At 43.1% G+C, this 26,918-nt stretch overlaps 1 protein-coding gene across 6 annotated transcripts in view; it reads right to left on the minus strand.

Annotated features, from left to right (window-relative positions):
• Positions 1 to 26,918, minus strand: part of FBXL17 (F-box and leucine rich repeat protein 17) — a 498,281-nt gene that overhangs the window by 333,281 nt on the left and 138,082 nt on the right. For 5 of the 6 annotated variants that reach the window (XM_050945800.1, XM_050945797.1, XM_050945798.1 and 2 more), the window contains one exon: positions 3,356 to 3,463. In XM_050945800.1, the coding sequence (XP_050801757.1) occupies positions 3,356 to 3,463 (108 nt within the window). Of the gene's footprint in view, positions 1 to 1,542; positions 2,483 to 3,355; positions 3,464 to 26,918 lie in introns of those variants that run through there. The other variant, XM_050945803.1, reaches the window with a different exon arrangement.

The following is a 26,918-nucleotide window of genomic DNA, read 5'->3' on the forward strand; positions in this document are numbered from 1 at the left end:
ATGGAGGTACCATTTGCAATAGTTTTGTAAAGGGTCTTACCATTGCAGGGTTCCCTGCATATGAATTCCGTTCCCAAGTACTCAAGATCGGGGCAACAATAATGGCAGCCAAGCTCAGACTAAGGGCTTAGTGGATACAGGCAATCAGATGATAGTATTCAAATGTATACAAGACATATATGAGGCCCAGATAGACAGTCAGAGTCTAGCACTATGAATATTTTTACTATTTTTACTAGCTACCTAATTTCAGGAGCAAGAGAACAAGTCAAGTAAGCTAGAGTGTGTGTCTGCGGATGCAGTATTGTGAATTGGGTGCACATCAGGACATTTGCAGCTGGACCTCAGTGGTGAGGAAATCCTGAGCTGGCCTAAGAGGAGAAAAGGCATGCTTTGGGGCTCGGGGACAGCCACTAGACATGATTATTTTTCAACTCAGTGAAAATTATTTGGAAATATGTAAGGCAGTTGACTTGATGTTCAGGACTAAGACGGATTTGGGTAAGATCCAGGACCTTTGCTGAACGTGGTTATAATTTGGTCAATATATGTTATAACAGAAGGTATGGTGAGGCATCAGGTTGACATGGCCAGAAGGTGCGTAAGTCAGGAGATGCCTAAACCTGTACATGAATGGGGAGGGTCTGTAATTACCTATCAGTAAGGCTGTGAGTCTATCATGGAGGTCTATCATGACTTTCCAGGACCTCCAGGACTTTTGCAGCTGGCAAGTGCGACTGAGCCCAGGACCGCTGGAGCAGCCACAAGGCCCGCCCAACCAACAGCAACAGTCCCAGCCCACCCACCCCGTCCCCGAGCATCACCAGGCACCCTGGAGAACCCCCACCCCCAGACCCCCCCCAGAACCAGTGGGCATCCCAGAGCCCCCCATCCATAGCAGCAGCTGTGCCCCTAGAGTCCCACAGAAAACCCAAGATTTGGTCAGGGGTATATAGTACAAGTCAGGGACAGATCCCGGGGCCATAAATTTTTGTTTATTGCATGTGACATGTCCATGACTTTTACTAAAATTACCCATGACTAAATCTTACTCATCAGGAAATATTGTATTGGGTACCCAAGTTATTTAGGGATAATGGTGTACACCTGTTTGACCATGGCATGGATATATTTTTTGCCAGTATTAGGGAGGGAATTGTTAGCTATCGGGAAATTGTTAGCTGGTCATAGAGTGAGGCAACCAAGCTGATGTCTTCCTTGGCAGGTTCCCAGTGCAGGTTCTCATTCCATAGGGGATCCAGTTCCCTGATAAACCAGAGTCAGAAAGGGACTTACAGGAAGGTAACCCCTTAAGAAACTGGGGAAAGGGAGTTGGCACTCCTAATATATAGTATAGTACTCAACTCCACTTAACCATCATACAAGAGGAGGATGGCAGGGTTCCAACAAGAAGCAGCAAACAGGTTGGGAATGAGGAAAGATGACAGCAGCCCTCCCATACCAATGGGAATGATAAAGGAAAAAATGACCACCTGCAAGTTATCGTTGGGTATTTCTCAGACAAGTTAATAAAGTTTCAGCCTATTCAAACCACATCCCTTGCATCTTCTCTTTCTTCCTGCATAATCAGGAAAATACCTACATATCAGGAAAGACACTGAAGGTTAGTCCTATTTATCCAACTTAAGTAATTTCTCTCTCCTAATGCTGTTTACACCCTTCAGATGCCAGTACATGATTTCAGTATCGAACATGGTCATGTATCCAAACTTGACATAATTGATTCTTTTAATCTTTTCAAGTAAATTAGTCCCTCCAGACCCTTTATTATTTGTAAAAGTAGCAAAGAGTCCTGTGGCACCTTATAGACCAACAGACATATTGGAGCATGAGCTTTCATGGGTGAATTATTTGTATGGCTTTTCTGTGAATTCCTCCCAGTTCAATAACGTTTTCAAGTACTGAGGTGATCTGAACGTAACAGAATATTCCAGAGATGGACACAGGCTTATGCAATTGCATTACAAAATAGTATCTGTATTTTTTGCAGCCATATTACTTTATAAATTCTTATCTCATTTGCTCTCCAATGTCACCTGTCACCTATAGGTCTCTCTCGTCACTACTGCTTACCAGTTTTCTACCTCACATTTAAGGTAGGATCCTATCCCAGAGCACTACCCTGCATAGCATGGCATGGCCTTGATAGAACTTGCATTCAGTTCCCTCCTGGTTTTCCCAATAGCTTATCCACAGTCTGGAGTTCTTAAAGTAACACCCTCATTCCCAGAGCTTAATTTAGTAAGTACACAATACAGTCTCCTTTGGTCCTTCATGGCCATACTTGAACACCCCCTTGTGGCTTCTAATTTAAGCTTGTACGGAACTCAGTTCCTTCCCATAGGTTAAGGGATTCCACAGTCCTCCTCCTTGGCTGTGAAGCAGGCAGGTAGGTTTCTCCCGTGGCTCCTCTCGTGGCTACCAGTCCTCTCTTCTCCCTTGGCTCTCTACCCCAGAAGGCCTGATTTTAGCCATATAAACAAAATCACATGACAAATTGGTTATTTTCTCCACCTGGAGATGTAACCTAAGTGTCACAAGTTGCGCTGCATCCCTCACAGGCCCAGTCATCCTGTGACATCCCTATTCCTTGTTATTTTTACTAGCTGTATTAGATTGCATTTTCCTATTTCAATGTCATTGTTATTTCCCAGCTTTATTGCTAATCTTGCATTTTTTCTCTGTCCTTCCTGCTGTTTTGCATAATCTCTCAATTTAATATTATCTGTGAATTTAATTAGTATGTTTACCCCCCTTTCACATAATTAATTAAGATATTAAATAAGACCAGTCCCAAAACCAATTTCTACAGCCTGACATCTCGCTCTCATGTTGCTATACTGATTAAAAAGGAAAAAAGGAAACAAAGGATGATTATCAAGAGTGATTTACATTATATATTACATAATACAGATATCCATACACACACTATATGTACGTACGTACATACACATGTAAAATATATGCTGGTGCACACAGGCAGGTGTTAAGTCCGATTTGCATCCACAATTTTATGTCTGCAATTAACTGAGGGCACAGAACTTCAGAAAGTTTTTCTATTGAATCTATACATCTAATCTGACTGACTGCCTACAAGAGATCTGACATTTCCAGTGTTTTCTCTGAAAGAAGATTTTTCACTCAGCATGTTTATGGCATACAGTCAAACATCGAAAGATAAAAAGTGGGCTTTCCAAGACTTTTTTTCTTTTGACCACAAAAAAATCTTTTTTTCATTCTATTCAGGTCTAGTTATTTTATGATATGTGCAAGCATAATACCGTTGATGCCAACAGTTTTGGTGATAATTAAGTACTGTAGCTACTGTACTTACATTGGTGAGGTGAATGACTCCTTTAGATGTAACAGAGCAGCCCATAAACCCAACATACTGCAGCTCAGGACAGTGTTCAGCAAATGCTTTTACCGAGTGATCAGTCACCTACACAAAGAAATAGAGAGAAAGCAGTTGAAGGTGACAGTTATCTACTCAACACTGAAATCTAGCAAGCTTCTGAGCAACAGTGGTGAATTGTTGGTTCAATAGTTCTCTTTGTCTTGACAGTATGAGCGAGAAAGTATAGTGTGCCTACAGGTCTGCAGATATATATGTATGGGATAAAAAAGAATCATCTCCCCCAGCAAAAGAGAGAGACAGTAACTACTAGATGATGGACAGTGAATTTCAAATTTTACTACTGAATTTATCTGCAGGGGAAAAACAATCATTCCATCTGTTTTTCACATAACTTTGCACAATATCAAAACATGAACAAATGAAAATTAGCACCAGCTCCTGCAGACTCACACAGTCCCCATTACTGACTGTGCACAAAGTACTTGAACTATGTTATATTTCAACAAGTTTTTTACTTCATCTTTCAAACAACTTCCACTAAATCTAAGCCATCTAGAATCAATATGGTTTTTTCATCTTAAAATACAATCCTAATTTCTTGTCAATGAGTAAATCTAACTAACAGAAGTGAATGTACAGTATTGTACATAGGCTAGCAATTGTAAATAATGTTTCCCATACCAGAGACTAATATTCTAATATAATCTCTGCTTCTTCCTCTCCTCCCTCTACCTCCCATTACAAACCAGGTGTACAGGCTACGTGTTTTGTTATTCTGGAATATTACTTTTTCTATATCTATATTTATCAATATATTTCCATATTACTGTATTTCTCAAAATGGTTTAATTAAGGCATGGCTTAAAATCAACCAAACACAATTTTCTCCATCACAGTTGGGAATTCAATTTTACTATCCAGACAAGAGAAAATTTACTATTTTTACTAGATTTTCTATTCTTCACTACAAATACCTATTTCACACTGGCTTTACCTGTTAAGAATCTCACTTTATAACTTTCTTATCTACTTTAAGCAGACGTTGAAAACTCACTATCCGTTAAGTGCAGTACATTAAAAGCATAATATAAGAACATTTAAAAGAAATGAAGCCACTGGCATCAACATTCATCTGATGCAATATTAATCTCACCTTCAAATGTAATATGTGCCTGAAGCATATTTAAGATAAGGGTTGTATTAATAAACGCAAAATGGGCACTGTTGCCACTTGTGGGGATTATTTTAGTTTGTGTTGTTTTGTATTTTCCCCTAAAGACTTGTTTAAAGCAAAGAATATACAACATACTATAAACTAATCAAGTCTATGCTTTTATTGTCATGAAACCCCTTCATCATTTTTTCCCTTCTCATTTTCCACTTTCCCAGGCTGAATCAAAAGGATGTTCGTCATATGCTCAGTTAAAGACAGCAAAGGGCATAAAAGCCTGCTGCCCTAAAGTCATACATAGTTTTGCCTTTGGGACTAGGACTGAACCAAATGTATATATGCTGCAAAAATTACAGTGCTACAAAAGCTACCTGATTTTAAGTGCAGTAAAACATACATTTAGACACATCTTGTTTCCTGTCCCTTGAAAGTATGAGGATACTTCATTTTACACTATAATATTTATCTGCAGTAGTAGAACGATTACTGTATACAGCATTACAACTTTATGTACAGCTTTACATGTTTTAGTTCTTCTACAATAAATTACTTTTCAAATATATTCTAATATGTTCTAAACTTCACTTGTCTCAAGGTTTTCTCTTGAAACACTGAGCATTCTGACACTATTTCTAATCTGTAACATTACTTTAAAGAGAGCTTAATCCCCTCTATTTTTCTTTTCACCTTCTTTTGATTGATCTTCTTTTGCAGTACTATTTTGCTATCTCCCATTCACAGGATGTTTTTGCTCCTCATTAACACATGAGCAACATTTCATCATTTAAGACCGTGCATTCAAAACAGTGCTGAACAACAAACAAATCAACTGAAAAATATTCAAGGTTATGAGAATTAAAATCATATATTTAAAATTTATTATTATAATCACTTTAATATGAAAAAAGTTAAAATGAACGTTATCAAGTGCATTTTTTCTTCTCTAACGGTTACTTCGAATATTTTTTGAAGGTTAACTTCCGATGTGAAAATGTTCACTTGGGTAAATTTTCCTTTCCAAGTACAGTATGCATAGAATGCTCTTAATACAAGTAAATGTTGTGTGCGCACACACATATGTACTCTTTGCTGATAGGCACCTTAGAAAAGAATGCTGCTGGGTCCCCACAGAAAGATGCGACTTCTTGGATCATGAGACAAATTTAAATTCATGACATTTCTATGTGTAGAAAAGATGTTCTTGACCTTAGAGAATGATAATTCTGGAGGGAAATTCCACATTTTGGAGTAGAAGGAAAAGAACAATGTGGGAAATACAATACCATTTTTTTAAGCTTTTAAGGAGCATGAAAAGTTAAAATAAATTCTGGAGGAGATTGACCAAGACATGCAGGAATGAGCCTCAGACAGACAGTGATGGTGTGAAAAAGCAGCCCCACTTCAGAAGCCTTCCAATGGCAGGCTGTGGCATGACCAGTAAGCCTGCCTATGTTTCCACTTTCTTGACAGAGACCCCAGTAACTCCACACCATAGCTTTCCACATATAAACAGACTTTCATGTGCTTAATTTATTACCAAAAATCCCACAACCATAGTCCAAAATTCTCCAGTCCAACAGTCCACCAACACCCCACCTCACCATGCCCTGGCTCTTAAGTATAGCTCCAGTGTCCCTCACCATGCCTGACCCAGGTCCCTCCAGCTGGGGTGCTTCTCTGCTTTGTTTCCTTTCCTGGCATAGTTCCAATTCTTATCTGGAGAGATCAGTGGGCTCACTCCTCCATTGTTCCCCTGCCTTCAGCCCTTTCTGGCCCTCCTGCTTCAGCTCTCTGGCTTAGAGAGCCAGCAGGCATCTCCTGCTGATTCTCTCAGCCTTCATCCCTCACCAGCCCTCTCTGCCTGTGGTTCTCTGGCCTGGAAGGTTTGTAGCTGACCCTTAGCTGCCTTCTGCTTTCTCCAGCCTGACGCGGCCCCAGTGCCCAACTAGGGAACTCTCACTGCTCCCTTCTTCAGGAGCATCACCTCCCTGAAACTCTTAGCCCAGTTCTGTTCTTCTTCTGAACTCTCTGTATTCTCAGGACTCTCTCATCTCACTCTGGATTTTGAACACACTCCCCCTCTGGACACTGGGATCTGCACTGCCCCTTCTCTGGGTTCTGGACTTTCATTTATAATTCCCAGGGACAGCCTTACCCTCACTCATTATACCAAACTATAGCACATCTGGACTGGACCAGGAGATCTGGGTCCAACTTCATTTGAGAGGCCATCTACCCTGTTACAGATGGATTTCAGTGGCAGTCTTCAACTTTATTAATTTGAGAACTTTGCACACATTCCTTCCAGATCAGGAAGCAGCACTGGAGGGATTTGGCTCCCCAAGGATCCAGTCACTGGAAATAAAACTTATGGGATCTATGTTCACTCTATTGATCGGTTACTGGGGTAGATAAAGAGTGTAAGAGGGCTACTGAAAGCCTGGGGACATTTAAAATGGGCGGGGGGACAATGATAGCCAATTGGCTGCTGTACTCCCCCCTTTACCTGGACAATGGAAGGCAGATAAATCACCTCCCCCCCCAATGATTATTCCTCCATGTATTGATACTGGAGGAGAGACTAGCTCTGGCACTCTCTCCTCCACCTCATCTTGGAGTATGAGCATCATTCCTTTTAGTCTGACCTCACATTCCCTCCTCCCTGCTGATATGGGGTGGGGAGTGTATTGGTGGCAAACAGCGGGTTAGATGGTCAAATATCATAGATTTATGATAAGGCTCCACAGTTTCTCACATTAATATAACCTCCACATACATGTAAAATATTTGACTTCTTTGCAAATAATAAAATTACTAAACTTTACAATGCTTTCTTGCTAATACATGAATGTACTCAACAAAACATTTTACACACCAAGTAATCTTTGCACAAACGATATTTTCTTGGTAAAATGGGTTATTAATTGAGTGAACCTTTTCAATATCCTATATAATTTCACCCAATCAAATATTGTGTCTCACTCCTTTTCTAAAGCATGCAAGGCATGTGTTTTCCGGTCTCATAGAAATTATTTACATTATGCATTAATTGATTAAATTTTAGATAGGGTATTGCTAACATACACAAGTGCTCTTAAATATTGACTTACAAAAATCAGTACTGCACTGAAACAGTTTAACAACTTTGGACTCAGTTCAGTAACAGATAGCCTCCTTGGCTGCCAGTTAGCAGAAATTCCACTAAGTGTAGAGGCTAATTTGAATTTTCAAAGGGAAATTATAAAATTTCTTTGGTCAGCACTGTAAAAATCCTAGTTAACATTCCTCACCATACTTGTACCCAGGAGTTCCTGAATTTTTTCAGCCCAAACGCTATACATGGAAAACAGATATTTTAATGTTGCAGTGTCCAGTGAGTATGCAACAGATGTCACCAGACATTCTAAACATCAGATATTCTAACACACAGTTGCTCTCTTCCTTGGCTGTGATAAAAAATGAAAATCAGCTGGGACATGATTAAAAGGGACAATGGCTCAATTTTTTAAAGCAATTAACAAGACCATTAAGGACAGACATCTATGGAAAAATAGATATAGTCCTTCAGTGTCTGGCCAGACATTTAGTGTTAGATGTATTTAGGGTGGCTGTTTTGATTTGGTATTTTGGGAGGGGGAAAAAGATGGATTGGGAAGTTTCTTTTTCAGATTAAAAAATATACCCTTGTGGCCAAATACTGTAGCACTGCATCCAGCCAGAATCTTTGATAACAGTATCCCATTCACCAAACCTAACTTGGACATTGACTCTCTTTGCAAGGAGAAGTAATGTGTCTCCTGAAAAATACAATGTTTTCCTCCGGAGTTAAGTGTTTCAAAAATTTTGACGGTTATTCAAGTGGAGGTATATGCATCTTAAAAAAAGAAAAAAACCTATCTTAACCACAAGACCACGCTTCTTGCCTCATTCACTACACACCTTTCAAGTTCTGCAACAAATGAACTAAAGGTCACTACACATCCCTGATTCACCGGGAGAGCAGGTCCATCCTGTGCACTGAATGAGGCAGGGGTTTTGTGGAAGAAATAGTATGTGATCATGTAATTAAAAACCTGTATCAAAATGCATATGCACAAGGAGGTCAAATTAAGATTGTATGGACAAGCTTAATGCTAGCATTTTCTAAACTTTCAGTACTTAACTTTTTGTCCTTAATGTTCTTTCATAGTATTTTGTGTTTGCTATTTACATAGAGAGAGATTTATATATAAACAGAAAATGTATGTAGACAGATACAGATATATAAGAACATACAATGTACATATATAACAAGTGTAAGATTTCAGTGAGAATGAGAGAGAGAATTATAATATTTTTTAGAAGGAGCTAGTAATATATTTGGGTTGCACTTTATATGATATAAACTTTTTACAGTCTTTTATTCGAGAAGCTTCCCCACTTCTCCACTGCTACAAGTTCTTTGATATCTAGAAAAGAGAGCGCCCTCAGATTACAGGTGTTCCCCTTCTTTGTCACATGAAACTCCATTCAGCTTTTGCTGAGATACAAAGTGCCAAAATCGCCATTTCCTTTCTTTCACAAATGAGTCTAAGGAAAACACTAGCAAAATAATAACAGAACATGAAAATTCTAGGCCAAATTCATGCTGCTGCCAAAGCAGCAGCAGCTGTACTGGGAAAAACTGGGAAATCCCCGCCTGTAATCCTTATACCACACTAAATCATACCTGCCTATCTTTGGTGTTTAAAACATCCAATCCTGATGATGACGCAATATATGAAGGCTGTTTACAGTTGCAGATAATGGAATTTGCTTTCATTTCCTTTAAAAAAGCAACTAAGAAATTACAGAAAGTTTGTGTTAAAAATGTTATTTAGGTTGCAAAATCAAGCACTTGAAAGTTAGGAAATGTCAGATTTAGTGACTGTACAATCTTAATTCTGTGCCTTTGTCTGTGTGCATTATGATAAACATTACTTATATGATCACATAATTTGTTTTTAATAACCCCTGCATCATTCAGTCCACAGAATGGAAGCACAGAGTCAGAATTAAGGTTGCAAAGGCAACTGTAAATTTGGGATTTCCTAATTTCTGAGTGCTTGACTTTGCAACCTAAATAACTTTCTTTTCTTTTTCTTTCTTCGCATGTAAATACACATAGTGCACATAGGTTAGTCAGTGCAACTCAAAGCAAATCACCATACAGAATATACTACAGATCTACTAAAAATGACCCCTTGTCAACAAGGGCACAGAAATTCACAACTAATCACATTATGAAAGTACATTAGTGCTCATTGAGGAATCTGTAATAATTTGATTGCCTATTCGACCTTTCATTGACTTTCAGTCATTCTGCCGTGCTCAATGCTAGTCTTGCTTTGAAATAGTCATATAAGCTGATGAGCAGAGATTTATAAGTTATGCACTAAAGCATTGTGAATGGGAAAGACATTGGCCTGGAACTAATGGCAGGTATTTTGCACCTATTAAAATGATCTACGATAAGTTAGGCCTGGCTTAACCATTTTCCTTTAATTTATTGGACTAGTTTCTATTATTGCAGTTCTGCATTATTTTATTCAGATTCAATATTTTGGATATTCTCAGTTGAATTCACTAAATATTAGTCTATTTGGTATTCTATTCAAGTTTCAAGTCTGCAAAAAAGATGAGCTCTGAAGCAAAGGTCATAATTCTAAACAAAAATGGAAATTTAAGCAGCCTGTTATTTTTTAGCAGAAAACTGAAAATAACTGACTAACAAAGTTAAAGAGAAGCTGAAACAGAAATAATTGGAAATACATAAAAGGATCTAATGTTATAAATAAAGCTTGGATTAAAATAGGAATTGTGTTCCCTAACTTATACATGCATATTACAAATTGATGTTAATGTGCAACATGCAATTCTTATTTTTTCAGTTTGTTCACACACACACACACTCACCCCTCCATTAATTAAATTAAATTCAGCAAAAACACAGAAAGATTTTCTTTCTCCATGCAGAAAGATTTTCAGGGCTCATATATATGTAACGTAAACTAGACAGAATTTTTGTTGTTCTTTTAGTTGAATTCAGCTTTATGTTTAAAGAAAGTTAGTGATTTTAATGGTCACAAATTGACAAATGTAAGGAAATTCAAAATTCAAACTAAAAAACGTTTACTTAACTGGTGCACAGGCATTAAACCACACATTACCCAGTATGAACTCACCTGAGACTCATACATTACTGTACACAATCTCAGATTTAATATCAATTTTTTTAAAATGGAACCCAATGCATACAAACAAAGTAGGTCTCTGTCAGCTCACCCTGAAATCTTTCCTCCACAACAGTATATTAGTGTGCAGCCCCCATCTAGCTGTGTTCTGTGTCACACAAGGTATGTGCACTCTAGCCTAGCCTGCACACTATGGGGGCACTAGGATCCAGGTGGTGCTTCCCCCATCCTTATGCCTACCATGTGGGCTTGGAGGAAAGTATCAAAGTAGAGCTGGATTCCTGTGGATGGAGAGTGTTCTTTGTTATGCAGGACAGTGAGTTAGCCCACTGGCTTACAGGAACTATAACAGAGCCACTGGATTTGGAGACATCCACTCCTGCAGAGGGAGACTGTATTTGTCCCTGTAGCTATATTATGTGAGTATATACTAAGGGCTATTTTTTAAGGATCACTTGCAAAGAAAAAATTGTTTGAGCCCTTTTCTGCTTCTTGACAATGGATAAAGGGGGATTGTCATAAACAGATAGCTAAGGGTTAATGTCTCTTTCACCTGAAGCACCTGACCAGAGGACCAATCAGGAAACCGGATTTTTTCAACTTTGGGTGGAGGGAATTGAGTGTCTAAGGTCTTTGTTTCTGGCTGCCTGCTTGCTCTGAGCTTTGGAGAAGTAGTTCTACTTTCTAGTCTTCTGTTTCTAAGTGTAAGGACAAAGAGATCAGATAGTAAGTTCTATGGTTTCTTTTCTTTGGTATTTGCATGAATATAAGTGCTGGAGTGCTTTGATTTGTATTCTTTTGGAATAAGGCTGTTTATTTAATATTCTTTTAAGCAATTGACCCTGTGTTGTATCATCTAATACAGAGAGAACATTTGTACTTATTTTTCTTTCTTTTTATATAAAGCTTTCTTTTAAGACCTGTTGGAGTTTTTTTTTACTTTAGGGAAATTGAGTCTGTACTCACCAGGGAATTGGTGGGAGGAAGGAATCGGGGAGATTTGTGTGTTGGATTGCTAGCCTGACTTTGCATTCCCTCTGGGGGAATAGGAAAGTACTTTTTGTTTCCAGGATTGGGAACAGAGAGGGAGATTCACTCTGTTTGAATTCACAGAGCTTGTGTCTGTGTATCTCTCCAGGAGCACCTGGAGGGGGGAAGGGAAAAAGGATTATTTCCCTTTGTTGTGAGACTCAAGGGATTTGGGTCTTGGGGTCCCCAGGGAAGGTTTTTCAGAGGGACCAGAGTGCCCCAAAACACTCTAATTTTTTGGGTGGTGGCAGCAGGTACCAGGTCCAAGCTGGTAACTAAGCTTGGAGGTTTTTATGCTAACCCCCATATTTTGGACGCTAAGGTCCAAATCTGGGACTAAGGTTATGATATGGTGTAGCAGCGGTTGGGAATAGACAGAATCCAGAAGCCAGTAGGAATATTATATTTTTCTCTTCTCTGCTAAGGGCTTTTTAGCAGAGAGGAACAGTTTGGTTTTAAAAGGGAACCAGAGAGAATTTTTTTTTTTTTTCTGCTCTCTCTGGCAGTTTGTGGCTTGCATGGTAAGCAAGAAGCCATTACCAGACTATTAACAGTCTTTTGTCACACAATAGCACTCCCATTGAGAGTCATACCAGCACTATATGAATGCAAATAAAGTGGTTTTTCAGGTTTACTTTCATTGAACATTAGCTAGAGAGAGAAAAGGAAAAAAGCACTGTTGCTAGGCAGACTTCAGGAGGCAACAGAACCTGCAGTTCAGAAGATAAACACCGGAGGGCACCCCAACACCAGAAAACAGGAATCATGACTTCTAAGGCAAAAATTGCGGCCGAAGAACAAATCAAAGAAGCTGAACACAGGCGACAGATGGAGATGAAAGAAAGAGAAGAACAAATCAAACAGGCAGCACACAAAAGAAAACTAGAAGAAGAAGAGTTCGCCCACCGAAGAAAACTAGAAGAAGAAGAGGTGGCCCACCACCGAGAAATGGAAAAACAACAAAAAGAGAATGAAGAGAAGGAAAAACAGAGAAAACATGAACTGGAGTTGGCAAAAGCTGGGCTGCCTGTGCCAGCCAACCCTAACAACCCGGCGCCAAATATTGCTCCACAGCCCAGGAAATTTCCCACCTACAAGGCAGGTGATGACACCGAGGCCTTCTTGGAAAATTTTGAAAGAGCCTGTCTTGGGTACAGCATTCCCGAAGACCAGTACATGGTAGAATTGAGGTCACAGCTCAGTGGACCTTTAGCAGAGGTGGCAGCTGAAATGCCTAAGCACCAAATGAATGACTATAAACTTTTCCTAACCAAGGCCAGATACAGGATGGGGATAACCCCAGATCATGCCCGTCGGCGTTTCAGAAACCAAAAGTGGAAACCAGAGGAGTCATTTCCCAAACACACCTACTACATTGCAAAAAACTATGAGGCCTGGCTAACAGGAAACAACATTCAAACCTTGGAAGAACTGAACCTCCTCATACAAATGGAGCAGTTCTTGGATGGTGTTCCTGAAGACATCACGCGGTACATACAAGATGGAAACCCCAAGAATATAGCTGAGGCGGGGGAGATTGGAGCCAAATGGATGGAACTGGCAGAAAGCAAGAAAGCTACTGTCAAGGGGAACGATTACCCCAGGGGGCACACAGACCATAAACCCTACAACCGAGGACAGCCAAAGACCCCACATACCACCCAAGTAAAGCCACAGATACCCTACCCTTCAACCTCACCAGTCTCCAGTAACTCACCTCGGCCCAGTGACCCATCAGATGGAAGATGCTTTAAGTGTAATGAACTGGGACATATCAAGGCCAAGTGTCCCAAGAACACCAGGCGAGTGCAATTCATTACACCACCATCACACCCAAGATCCCCAGGCCCGGATGCCTCTCAAATACCCTTGGAGCGAAGGGAAAATTTGAGAGTGGGCGGAAAGAAGGTTACTGCGTGGAGAGACACGGGGGCACAAGTGTCAGCTATCCACCAATCCTTCGTTGACCCCAAATTCATCAACCCAAAGGCCAAAGTTACAATTTACCCCTTCATGTCACAAGCTGTAGACTTGCCTACAGCTCAACTGCCTGTCCAGTACAAAGGCTGGTCAGGAATGTGGACTTTTGCAGTCTATGACAATTATCCTATCCCCATGCTACTGGGGGAAGACTTGGCCAACCAGGTGAGGCGGGCCAAGAGAGTGGGAATGGTTACACGTAGCCAAACCAGGCAAGCTTCCAGACCCATTCCTGTTCCTGAGCCGTCCACAGAGGCCTCGTCTGTGTTACCAGAGACCCAGACAGAGGTAGTGGACCCGGATTCCATGCCAACCACTGAAACAGCCACAGCACCTCCAGTCCCAGGCCCGGAACTGGAACAGCAACCAGCACCAGCAAGTGCAACCACATCTTCCAACTCAACGCCAGAGGGCGCCAGCGAGCCAGAACTGGCAGAAGCAAAAGACAGCCATACCCAAAAGGCTCAGCCAGAGCCTGAAATGCCCTCAGGTGCACCAGCGGAGAGCGGTTCACCAGCAACGGAAACAACCCCATCACCTACATCGCTTCCAGAGGGACCAAGCCCAAGTCCACAGTCTGAGGAAGAACTGGTGACCCCAGCCTCAAGGGAACAGTTCCAGACTGAGCAGGAAGCAGATGACAGCCTTCAGAAAGCTTGGGCGGCGGCACGGAGCACCCCACCGCCTCTCAGCTCTTCTAATCGATCCCGGTTTGTTATAGACCAAGGACTTTTATACAAGGAAATTCTTTCTGGTGGACACCGGGAAGAATGGCAGCCGCAAAAACAGTTGGTGGTTCCAACTAAGTACCGGGGGAAGCTCTTAAGCTTAGCCCATGATCATCCCAGTGGCCATGCTGGGGTGAACAGAACCAAGGACCGGTTGGGGAAGTCCTTCCACTGGGAGGGGATGGGCAAGGACGTTGCCAAGTATGTCCGGTCTTGTGAGGTATGCCAAAGAGTGGGAAAGCCTCAAGACCAGGTCAAGGCCCCTCTCCAGCCACTCCCCATAATTGAGGTCCCATTTCAGCGAGTAGCTGTGGATATTCTGGGTCCTTTCCCAAAAAAGACACCCAGAGGAAAGCAGTACGTACTGACTTTAGTGGACTTTGCTACCCGATGGCCAGAAGCAGTCGCTCTAGGCAACACCAGGGCTAACACTGTGTGCCTGGCCCTAACAGACATCTTTGCCAGGGTAGGTTGGCCCTCTGACATCCTTACAGATTCAGGGTCTAATTTCCTGGCAGGGACCATGGAAAAACTGTGGGAAACTCATGGGGTGAATCACTTGGTTGCCACCCCGTACCACCATCAAACCAATGGCCTGGTGGAAAGGTTCAATGGAACTTTGGGGGCCATGATACGAAAATTCATCAACGAATTCTCCAATAATTGGGACCTAGTGTTGCAGCAGTTGCTGTTTGCCTACAGGGCTGTACCACATCCCAGTTTAGGGTTTTCACCATTTGAACTTGTGTATGGTCACGAGGTTAAGGGGCCATTACAGTTGGTGAAGCAGCAATGGGAGGGGTTTACGCCTTCTCCAGGAACTAACATTCTGGACTTTGTAAGCAACCTACAAAGCACCCTCCGACACTCTTTAGCCCTTGCTAGAGAGAACCTAAAGGATGCTCAAGAAGCGCAAAAGGCCTGGTATGACAGACATGCCAGAGATCGGTCCTTCAAGGTAGGAGACCAGGTTATGGTCTTGAAGGCGCAACAGGCCCATAAGATGGAAGCATCATGGGAAGGGCCATTCACGGTCCAAGAGCGCCTGGGAGCTGTAAACTACCTCATAGCATTTCCCAATTCCTCACTAAAGCCTAAAGTGTACCATGTTAATTCTCTCAAGCCTTTCTATTCCAGAGACTTACAGGTTTGTCAGTTTACAGTCCAGGGAGAGGATGCTGAGTGGCCTGACGGTGTCTACTACGACGGGAAAAAAGACGGTGGCGTGGAAGAGGTCAACCTCTCAACCACCCTGGAACGTCTGCAGCGGCAACAAATCAAGGAGCTGTGCACTAGCTTCGCCCCACTGTTCTCAGCCACCCCAGGACGGACTGAACGGGCATACCACTCCATTGATACAGGTAATGCTCACCCAATCAGAACCCCACCCTACCGAGTGTCTCCTCATGCCCAAGCTGCTATAGAACGGGAGATCCAGAACATGCTACAGATGGGTATAATCCGCTCATCTACTAGTGCATGGGCATCTCCAGTGGTTCTGGTACCCAAACCAGATGGGGAAATACGCTTTTGCGTGGACTACCGTAAGCTAAATGCGGTAACTCGTCCGGACAACTATCCAATGCCACGCACCGATGAGCTATTGGAGAAGTTGGGACGGGCCCAGTTCATCTCTACAATAGACTTAACCAAGGGGTACTGGCAAGTACCGCTAGATGAACCTGCCAAGGAGAGGTCAGCATTCGTCACCCATGCGGGGGTGTATGAATTCAATGTCCTTCCTTTTGGCCTTCGTAATGCACCCGCCACCTTCCAAAGGCTGGTAGATGGTCTACTAGCTGGACTGGGAGAATTTGCAGTTGCCTACCTCGATGATGTGGCCATTTTTTCTGACTCCTGGCCCGAACACCTACTACACCTGGAAAAGGTCTTTGAGCGCATCAGGCAGGCAGGACTAACTGTTAAGGCCAAAAAGTGTCAAATAGGCCAAAACAGAGTGACTTACCTGGGGCACCAGGTGGGTCGAGGAACCATAAACCCCCTACAGGCCAAGGTGGATGCTATCCAAAAGTGGCCTGTCCCAAGGTCAAAGAAACAGGTCCAATCCTTCTTAGGCTTGGCCGGATACTACAGGCGATTTGTACCACACTACAGCCAAATCGCTGCCCCACTGACCGACCTAACCAAAAAGACCCAGCCAAATGCAGTTAAGTGGACTGATGAGTGTCAAAAGGCCTTTACCCAACTTAAGGCGACGCTCATGTCTGACCCTGTGCTCAGGGCCCCGGACTTTGACAAGCCATTCCTAGTAACCACAGATGCATCTGAGCGTGGTATAGGAGCAGTGCTCATGCAGGAAGCAACAGATCACAACTTCCATCCTGTCGTGTTTCTCAGCAAGAAACTGTCTGAGAGGGAAAGTCACTGGTCAGTCAGTGAAAAGGAATGCTATGCCATTGTGTACGCCCTGGAAAAGCTACGCCCATATGTTTGGGGACGGCGGTTCCAACTACAAACTGACCATGCTGCACTAAAGTGGCTTCATACTGCCAAGGGGAACAACAAGAAACTTCTTCGTTGGAGTTTAGCTCTCCAAGATTTTGATTTTGAAATTCAACACATCACAGGAGCTTCTAATAAAGTTGCTGATGCACTCTCCCGTGAGAGTTTCCCAGAATTCAGTAGTTAAAAAGTGTTCTTAAAATGTAGAAGTCTGTTAGTTATATACTTAGGAGTATATGTAAAGGTGTATGTGTTGTATTAATGTTTATTTTCAAGTTCTAGAAGGAAATCGCCGCCAGTGAGCTTCCCCACTGTCTGCAATTTGGGGGGCGTGTCATAAACAGATAGCTAAGGGTTAATGTCTCTTTCACCTGAAGCACCTGACCAGAGGACCAATCAGGAAACCGGATTTTTTCAACTTTGGGTGGAGGGAATTGAGTGTCTAAGGTCTTTGTTTCTGGCTGCCTGCTTGCTCTGAGCTTTGGAGAAGTAGTTCTACTTTCTAGTCTTCTGTTTCTAAGTGTAAGGACAAAGAGATCAGATAGTAAGTTCTATGGTTTCTTTTCTTTGGTATTTGCATGAATATAAGTGCTGGAGTGCTTTGATTTGTATTCTTTTGGAATAAGGCTGTTTATTTAATATTCTTTTAAGCAATTGACCCTGTGTTGTATCATCTAATACAGAGAGAACATTTGTACTTATTTTTCTTTCTTTTTATATAAAGCTTTCTTTTAAGACCTGTTGGAGTTTTTTTTTACTTTAGGGAAATTGAGTCTGTACTCACCAGGGAATTGGTGGGAGGAAGGAATCGGGGAGATTTGTGTGTTGGATTGCTAGCCTGACTTTGCATTCCCTCTGGGGGAATAGGAAAGTACTTTTTGTTTCCAGGATTGGGAACAGAGAGGGAGATTCACTCTGTTTGAATTCACAGAGCTTGTGTCTGTGTATCTCTCCAGGAGCACCTGGAGGGGGGAAGGGAAAAAGGATTATTTCCCTTTGTTGTGAGACTCAAGGGATTTGGGTCTTGGGGTCCCCAGGGAAGGTTTTTCAGAGGGACCAGAGTGCCCCAAAACACTCTAATTTTTTGGGTGGTGGCAGCAGGTACCAGGTCCAAGCTGGTAACTAAGCTTGGAGGTTTTTATGCTAACCCCCATATTTTGGACGCTAAGGTCCAAATCTGGGACTAAGGTTATTACAGGGATACTTCTTGTCTTCAGTGAAAACAGGATTGGCCACTCGTGTGCATGTATTTGCATCCATCCTTTGACCCTCACTGGTTGATTGAAATGTCATAATTTTCTAAAAGGAAGTACAAGAGTATGCTTTTCATAGAAATTCGAACTGGAAAAAAACCTATTCTGTCATCTCAATAACCACTTGTTAGCATGACTATTCCCTTAGAGTATTCTTTCTAATGCTCTCTTGGCCTCTTATTAGGAAGGCTATTCTACAAACCAAGAGAAATCACTGTTAGAAACCTTCTTTCTGATAATTAGTCTAACATTTTCCTTTTCTTTTTCTTTGTACACTTATAAAAAGGTTATATAAGCTACTATTAAAACCAAACCATAGCATTTAGAAAACACACTTCGTGTGTAATTACTTCTCTTTTTTTAAAAAAAAGGAAATTAAAGCAAATTCCATATCTGCAACTGAAACAGCCCTCATATCATGCATCATGTCAGGATTGGAGGCCTAAATTTTCACACTGCACTGCAGACCATTATCACTTGAGCTACAAAGGTGCCTTTGAGGGGGGAACTCAGAAGGCTGGAGAGCCCAACTTGGTCCAGCCTAGCCAGTCTGCCGCTTTCTCGGTTCTCTTCTAACCTGGATATATAAGTATATGAAAGAATTTCTGTCTATCCTTGGTGTTTAAACCTTTCAAGTACCCGTGAATTTATTTCCTGTGTAGTCATCATTTAGCTAACCTAAAAATACATGTATTTTAATCTTAAATAAAACCTACCATCCACTTAACTATTTCCATATCTCTTTCCTAAAATGCCTCCAACTTGTCTATTTTTCGGATAATGAAGAGCCCAGGAGGCATCTCAATATCACAGAGGCTGTCACACCAGAATAATAAAAGAGTGGGATTATCATAGTCCTGTCCAATGACATGATACTTCTGCATCCCCAGCTGCATGGCTGTTTTTGGTTTTAGAATATTTAATCCAGTGTAAAGGACACACTCCCAAAATTAATCTAATTTTAAGATAAGAAATCACTCTTTTCTTAAGAGTTGCCAACACACTGGTGTCTGAGATACCAAAGTTATCTTCTTGCAGTTTTCTTTTATCTTGAAGTCTTAAGCGCACCCACAAGTTTGTGTAATTGATACTTATTACACAAATTCGGATTACCAATGGCTCCTTACCCCCTTCTCTAAACTCTGGATCAGTGGTTCTCAACCAATGATGTGTACACAGAGGTCTTCCAGGTGACACATCAATTCATCTAGATCAGTGTTTCTCAACCTGGGGGATTTGATTCCCAGGGATGTCACAAGGTGAGTTTAGGGGTGTTGCAAGTGCACGGCTGGCATTAGGGGGTGGCAAGCAGGACAACTATCTGGGGCCCCACACTAAAAGGGGCCCCTGCGAAGCTAAGTTACATGCTTCGGCACTAGGCAGCAAAGCTCGGGCTTCCGCCCTCTCATTCAGGGCTCTGGCATCAGACAAGACTCAAATGAAAAACAGGCTCAAGTATCACACTGAAATCTAAGTATAATATTTACATTCCAATCAGTTTATTTTATAATTCTATGGTAAAAATGAGAGACATTTTTCAGTAGTAGGGTGCTGTGACACTTCTGTATTTCTGTGTCTGATTTTGTAAGCAAGTAGTTTTTCAGTGAAGTGAAACCTGGAGTACACAAGACAAATCAGACGCCTGAAAGTGATACAGTAGTCTGGAAAGGTTGAGAACCACTGCTCTAGACCATATTTCTTTCCAAATATTTCAATGGCTTCCACTAATCTATTCATTAAGAAAAAGAAGAATTAGTATAAATTAATATTTTAGGATTATAGATTGAAATAATATAATTTGCCACATAACTTGTACAAATACCTTTCAGTATAGTAACTTCAGCCATGCTACAGCTATTAATCTTCAAATGTTATTAGCAACTTCTGAAAATTATTTATAATAGCAATAGTCCTTAAGATCAGTGATTCCCACACTTAATGCTAAAGACTTTACTGTTATAACATTCACATAAGCCAAATAATAGTTAGTCAAATGGTAACTGATGATAATGACAAGTGCTACCAATGATTTCGGCTACCATTCAGGCAATGACATGGTTGGATTTGGTAAAACTACTTCAAACATATCACAAAAGCTATACACACATTTAAATTTTATACTTAAAATCACATATAACTACAACAAATCTAAGGACATAAAACTAAAAACGAAAATCCACACAATTTTTCTTACAGAATTCACTACTGTGAACTTTAGAACAAATACATTTACACAATCTATAAATAACCATTTTCGGGAAATGGTTTACCAGCTTTTATTACAAAGGGGAGTAAGGCTGCTTTACAACATATAAAAGATGAAAATGTTTACTTACGACAACTACTTGCATGTTATAAGGCAAGAGGTAAGAAAATTGTTCCTGTTTCTGTGTACCCTTCTTACAAACAGAGACAAAAGCAGGAGTACTATTATAAATGGAGTTTACTATAAATGTACTACTAAAAATGAGTTCAGAAACAAAATTTGGTTACCACATTGCTAAAGCATGTCAAATTACAAAAGCATAATTAAAGATGAGACTTACTCTGCCATTTTGTCTAGAAGGATAAAGCAGTTGTGACAATTGCTTCAGTGCAAGCGATTGATCCACTTAATCGGAGAGGTTTATGGTCAATCCCTTATTATATAATAGCACTGAAAATATTTAGATCATTTAAAGTTAGATTAAAGAGCACTTTGGAAAAGTATTGCCTTCTCGGTAGTAAACTGTGGGCATGGTAGTATTTTATTTTTTTTTTAGTAGAATTTGTAGTAAACGTACTCAACATTACAATAACTATCACCAAAGAGATTTTAACAAATGAATTAGTTGCTGTCATTTTGTAGTTCATATCTGAGCGCTTATCTGAGGAATGCAGAAAAATTACCTTGGAAATATATGAGCAATTATATTATACAATTCTGAATACAGTCAAACCTCAGTAATCCGAGCCCCAATTAACAGAGTTTTAGTTATGAGAATGCCAACTAAAGCCCAAGAGATTTGTCTGAAGCCTCAGTCTAAAGCTGAAGCTCTGCATACCAGAACTCTTGTGCCACTCAACCCTGAAAAGCTCTTAAAAGGCATAGGAGCTAGCAAGTTTGGGAAAAGAAGCCTTTGGCCCTTCTGTCATCCCTAGATGCATACTTAAGGGCCCAGTTAAGCTCCTCTCCTGATTATTCAGAGTTTTTAAGTGTCATACTGCCACCACCCGCACTGTCAGTATTTTTGCATAATTAGAGATGTTTTATATTACATCAAGCTATATGGCTGGGAAAATAAGCGGTAAACTAATTTGTAAATGAGCACTGGCACAGTAATCAAAATGTTTCTTTTAATATAGCTGATCCAATGTTTTCTATGAAGACATCAGAGCCTATCAGAAGAGGAGATACAATTGTGATAATGTCCTTCATAAGGAAAGAGGAGGGAAAAAAAGCAATACATTGCTTTACAGTCAGGCAAAATGAATCTACCTTGTTACACTGTCAAGTTAAGCATATACAAAACAGCCTAATTCAAAAATTTGCAATTACCAAGTACTTTTTCTATACCAAACTGAGGAGTTGTATTTTTCACTTGTACGTAACCCGAATGCAAGCATCAGTCTTACACATCTACCAAACATGGCTAACTAACTGTTACTGATGATTCCTGTGACAGTCCCTCTACACTATTACAAAAAAAAGGATTGTGGGGGCTGAAGGCACAGAGGGAAAAGATACATACAGGCCACAATGTAACCCAAAAGATTAAGAATGGCTGCAACATTGGGCAAGTAGGTTTTTCAGGACTGCCTCTGAGTTTGGAGGGAGTGTGGGAGTTGGACGTAAAGGAAAGAGCCACACAAGAAATGTAATTTTGGATTTCTCAGGTGACAATGGGTACCTCTTCATCATGGGGGAAAAAGTTCAGGGCATTTCTATCCACATGGTGCTATTTAAACAAGAACACTTCTAACATTGTTGAGGGTAATGGACAGGCAACTTGATTTTTAAAGGAGAAAAGAGCGCCTTTGAAAATGGAAGGTGAAGTCCTGGCTCCACTGAAGTCAAAGGGAGTTTTGCCATAGATTCAACTGAGCCAGAGTTTCATCACAAGTGTTTTGGAAGTTCCTTTAGGGCGTAAGCCCAAGGGTGGAGAGGGTGAACAAGATAAGGGACTTGAGTCCAAGGTATTCAAAGTCAAGTGAGGGTCTAAGGAAAGATAATTCATGAAGTCCTTTGAACATTTCATCATCCTCTGGGTGGGACAAGAATTTGGGGAGTGAAGGAGCAGGCCATTTGCAGGGGCTACCAAAAAAATCTACAGGAGGTACAGAGATCCTGCCAGACACAATATAGATACTAGCACTGATCTGATGCTCTCTTGAGACTGGGACTGAAAAGTGACCTGATGGCGTGAGGAGAGAGTTACTGCTAAGAATCAGGGATGTGGTGACCTGGGCTAAAGCAGGGAAGAGCCATGCCCAGAGGGAACCCACATGACATCCCTGAGTGAAGAGGATCACTGCTAGAGGTTCAGAAAAATACAGTAGAAGCTTAGAGTTATGAACACTAGAACTACAAACTGACCAGTCAACCACACAACTCATTTGGAACCAGAAGTACACCATCAGGCAGTAGCAGAGAAGCACGCACACACACAAAGCACTGTATTAATACATACTACTAAAAATAATAATAAAAGAATATGACAAAGTAAGAAAACTATTTCTGCGCTTGTTTCATTTAAATTAAGATGGAGTGACAGACCCAGACCAGTGGGGTACAGGAGTCTGGTAGAGGGCAAATATACTGGTCTCTGGATGAGTAGTTTTCTGTTCCCTGAGTGACCAGAGCAGGGGCTGCACTAGAGTAATCAGGAACCTGCTAGCACCAATTAAGGCAGACAGTCTGATTAGATCACCTGCAGCCAATCAAGGCAGGCTAATCAGGGCACCTGGGTTTAAAAAGGAGCTCACTCCAGTCAGATGAGGAGGAGCCAGAGGAGAGGAAGTGCGTGTGAGGAGCTGGGAGCAAGAGGCACAAGGAGCTGAGACTGAGAGGGTATGCTGCTGGAGGACTGAGGAGTACAAGCATTATCAGACACCGGGAGGAAGGTCCTGTGGTGAGGAGAAAGGTGTTTGGAGGAGGCCATGGGGAGGTAGCCCAGGGAGTTGTAGCTGTCATGCAGCTGTTACAAGAGGGTCTATAGACAGCTGCAATCCACTGGGCCCTGGGCTGGAACCCGGAGTAGAGGGCGGGTCTGGGTTCCCCCCAAACCTCCCAACTCCTGATCAGACACAGGAGTTGATCCAGACTGTGGGGAAGATCACTGAGGTGAGCAAATCTGCCAATAAGCACAGGACCCACCAAGGTAGAGAAGGAACTTTGTCACAATGGTTAAAAGCAGCCTTTGAAACTTAACTATGCAGAAGAAAAAGCTGCATTAAGTCAACGTTCAGTTGTAAACATTTGAAATAACAACCATAACATTTTGTTCAAAATTACAAACATTTCAGAGTTACTAACAGCCTACATTCCCGAGGTAACTCTGAGGTCTTACTGTAGGGATATTAAAGAAGGTACTAACAGTGATTCCCCCAAGTGACAAAAATCCCCCCAGGTTCACCAAGTACAAAAATTTTTTAAATTCTTATGTTAAAACTTGTAAGCTCCTGTCTGCAGAAAACACTGATGGTATCTGTGCTGTGAAAGGTATTCTATTACTATGTAAAACTTACAAACAAGTTAATTGACTTTGTTCTTGAAGTAAACACTATGCTAGCCTTAAGCTGTAATTGATACAATGTAAACAGACTCCCACCCTCTCTGATTACAGGGCCAGGAATCTCATAGGAATTAACACACACTCCAAAAGTGGTGGAGACAGTAAATTAAAATATGGTTAAGATATGGAATGTATGTTGATGAATGTGAATGGTTAGGGAGGTGCCAGCCTGGAAAGGATCCATCGGCCGAAGAATGTGTCAAGGACCACCAGACAAACCCTGGAGGGTAAACTGGGATCCACCCCAAACACCTGGAAGGAATGTGCCACTTTAAACAGTGTGGAGCCACCAGGAATGTGCCATCTGCTAATTGAGCCAACAACAGCAGGATGAAACGGTTCCCATAGACTGAGGCCATGGCTACACTAGAGAGTTGCAGCGCTGGTGAGGGGGTTACAGCGCTGCAACTTAGGATGTGGCCACACTTGCAAAGCACGGCCAGCGCTGCAACTCCCTGGTTGCAGCGCTGGCTGTACACCCGGTCGAGCCTCGGGTGTAGCAATTCCAGCACTGGTGATCCAGCGCTGGTCAGCAAGTGTGGACCCCACCAACACTTTTATTGACCTCCGGGGTATAAGGAGGTATCCCAGCATACCTTTTAAGCCTCTCTGGTAATCCTGCACACTCCACTGCCCTGGGCTCAGCTGACCCCACCTTTAAATGCCCCGGGAATTTTAAAAATCCCCTTCCTGTTTGCTCAGCCAGGTGTGGAGTGCAATCAATCAATCAATCAGCGACCATGCCTCCACACCCCAGACGAGCCCCAGCATGGAACAGTTCCGAGCTGCAGGACCTCATCAGTGTTTGGGGTGAGGAAGCTGTGCAAGCACAGCTGCGCTCCAGCCGGAGAAATTATGATACCTATGGGCAGATATCACAGTCCTTGCTGATAAGGGGCCATGAACGGGACGCGTTGCAGTGCAGGGTAAAAATTAAGGAGCTGCGCAGTGCTTACTGCAAAGCCCGTGAGGGAAATCGCCGCTCAGGAGCTGCCCCCACAACCTGCTGTTTTTACAAGGAGCTGGATGCCATACTTGGGTGTGACCCCACTGCCAATCCTAGGAGCACGATGGAGCGTTCAGATCAGGGAGAAGTGGGGGAGGGTGTAGAGGAAGCCAAGAGTGAGGCTACTGGGGTGGAGGGAGACACCCCGGAGTCCAGGAGGCATGCAGCCAGGAGCTCTTCTCAAGCCAGGAGGAGGCTAGCCAGTCGCAGCAGCTGGAAGTTGCTGGTGAAGAAGAAGCAGAGGAGCGTGCTCAGGGTAAGCAGATTTTATGTTTTGGGAGAGAACTGTTTGGGTTATGGCTGCCTGCATGCATGCCTAAATGTGGAATAGCCCATTGATTTGCTCTATCACGTCTCTGTAATCGGCCTCGGTAATCTCTTGAAAAGTTGCAGCCAGAGCGTGGGCAATGTGCTTTCGCAAGTTTATAGGGAGAGCCACCGTGGTCCTTGTCCCAGTCAGGCTAACTCGTCCGATCCACTGTGCAGCGAGGGGTGGGGGGACCATGGCTGCACACAGGCGAGCTGCATAGGGGCCAGGGCAGAATCCACATTGCTGTAGAAGACCCTCCCTCTCTTCTCAGGTAACACGCAGCAGTGATATATCTGTCAGTAGGAAACCCTGGTGAGAATTTAGGGATACTTCAGTGCAGGGCGCCAGGTTTGTGGTCCCCGCCCCCGCCAGCAGGTCGCGAGCACCGCGGTGCGTTCCGGTCTCCCCGACCCCTTCCAGCAGGTCGCCAGCACCGCGGTGCGTTCCGGTCTCCCCATCCCCTTCCAGCAGGTCGCCAGCACCACGGTGCGTTCCGGTCTCCCCACCCCCCTGCCAGCAGGTCGCCAGCACCGCGGAGCGTTCCGGTCTCCCCGACCCCTTCCAGCAGGTCGCCAGCACCACGGTGCGTTCCGGTCTCCCCACCCCCCTGCCAGCAGGTCGCCAGCACCGCGGAGCGTTCCGGTCTCCCCGACCCCTTCCAGCAGGTCGCCAGCACCGCGGTGCGTTCCGGTCTCCCCATCCCCTTCCAGCAGGTAGCCAGCACCGCAGTGCGTTCCGCTCTCCCCACCCCCCTTCCAGCATGTCGCCAGCACCACGGTGCGTTCCGCTCTCCCCACCCCCCTTCCAGCATGTCGCCAGCACCACGGTGCGTTCCGGTCTCCCCACCCCCCCTGCCAGCAGGTCGCCAGCACCGCGGTGCGTTCCGGTCTCCCCGACCCCTTCCAGCAGGTCGCCAGCACCGCAGTGCGTTCCGCTCTCCCCACCCCCCTGCCAGCATGTCACCAGCACCACGGTGCGTTCCGGTCTCCCCACCCCCCTGCCAGCAGGTCGCCAGCACCGCGGTGCGTTCCGGTCTCCCCACCCCCCTTCCAGCAGGTCGCCAGCACCAAGGTGCGTTCCGGTCTCCCCACCCCCCTGCCAGCAGGTCGCCAGCACCGCGGTGCGTTCCGGTCTCCCCACCCCCCTGCCAGCAGGTCGCCAGCACAGCTGTGCGTTCCCCCCCCCCCACAGCAGCCCAGCAGTTCCGCGGACCGCCCCCCCCCGCCAGCAGCTCTCCAGCTTCATGTTCCCTACTGTCCCCTGTGCAGGCCACCAGCTACCTCCTCTACCCACTGCAGATAAACTCCAGTGAGCCATCAGTCAGTTCCCCCTCCCAGGTGAAGTCGGGGCAGAAACACTCACCCCATTGCTCGCCATGCCTTCGCTTCCCTGGCCTCTCTGTGTTATGTTAGGTATGTGGGAATGATGCTACAAAAAGTCTACAAACTCCGTCACTGTGTGATAATAAACAATGTAGCCTCTGTGTATTACATGTTTCTATCTATGTTTTTTTTAGTGACCTTGACTAATGCAGCCGGATCACCAGCCTCACGTCGGTTGCAGAACTTGAGAAAAAATCCGCGAAAATCAAAAAAAGAATTGATCAAAGCAGT

Source organism: Gopherus flavomarginatus, chromosome 3, assembly GCF_025201925.1.
Source record: "Gopherus flavomarginatus isolate rGopFla2 chromosome 3, rGopFla2.mat.asm, whole genome shotgun sequence".
Taxonomy (NCBI): domain Eukaryota; kingdom Metazoa; phylum Chordata; order Testudines; family Testudinidae; genus Gopherus; species Gopherus flavomarginatus.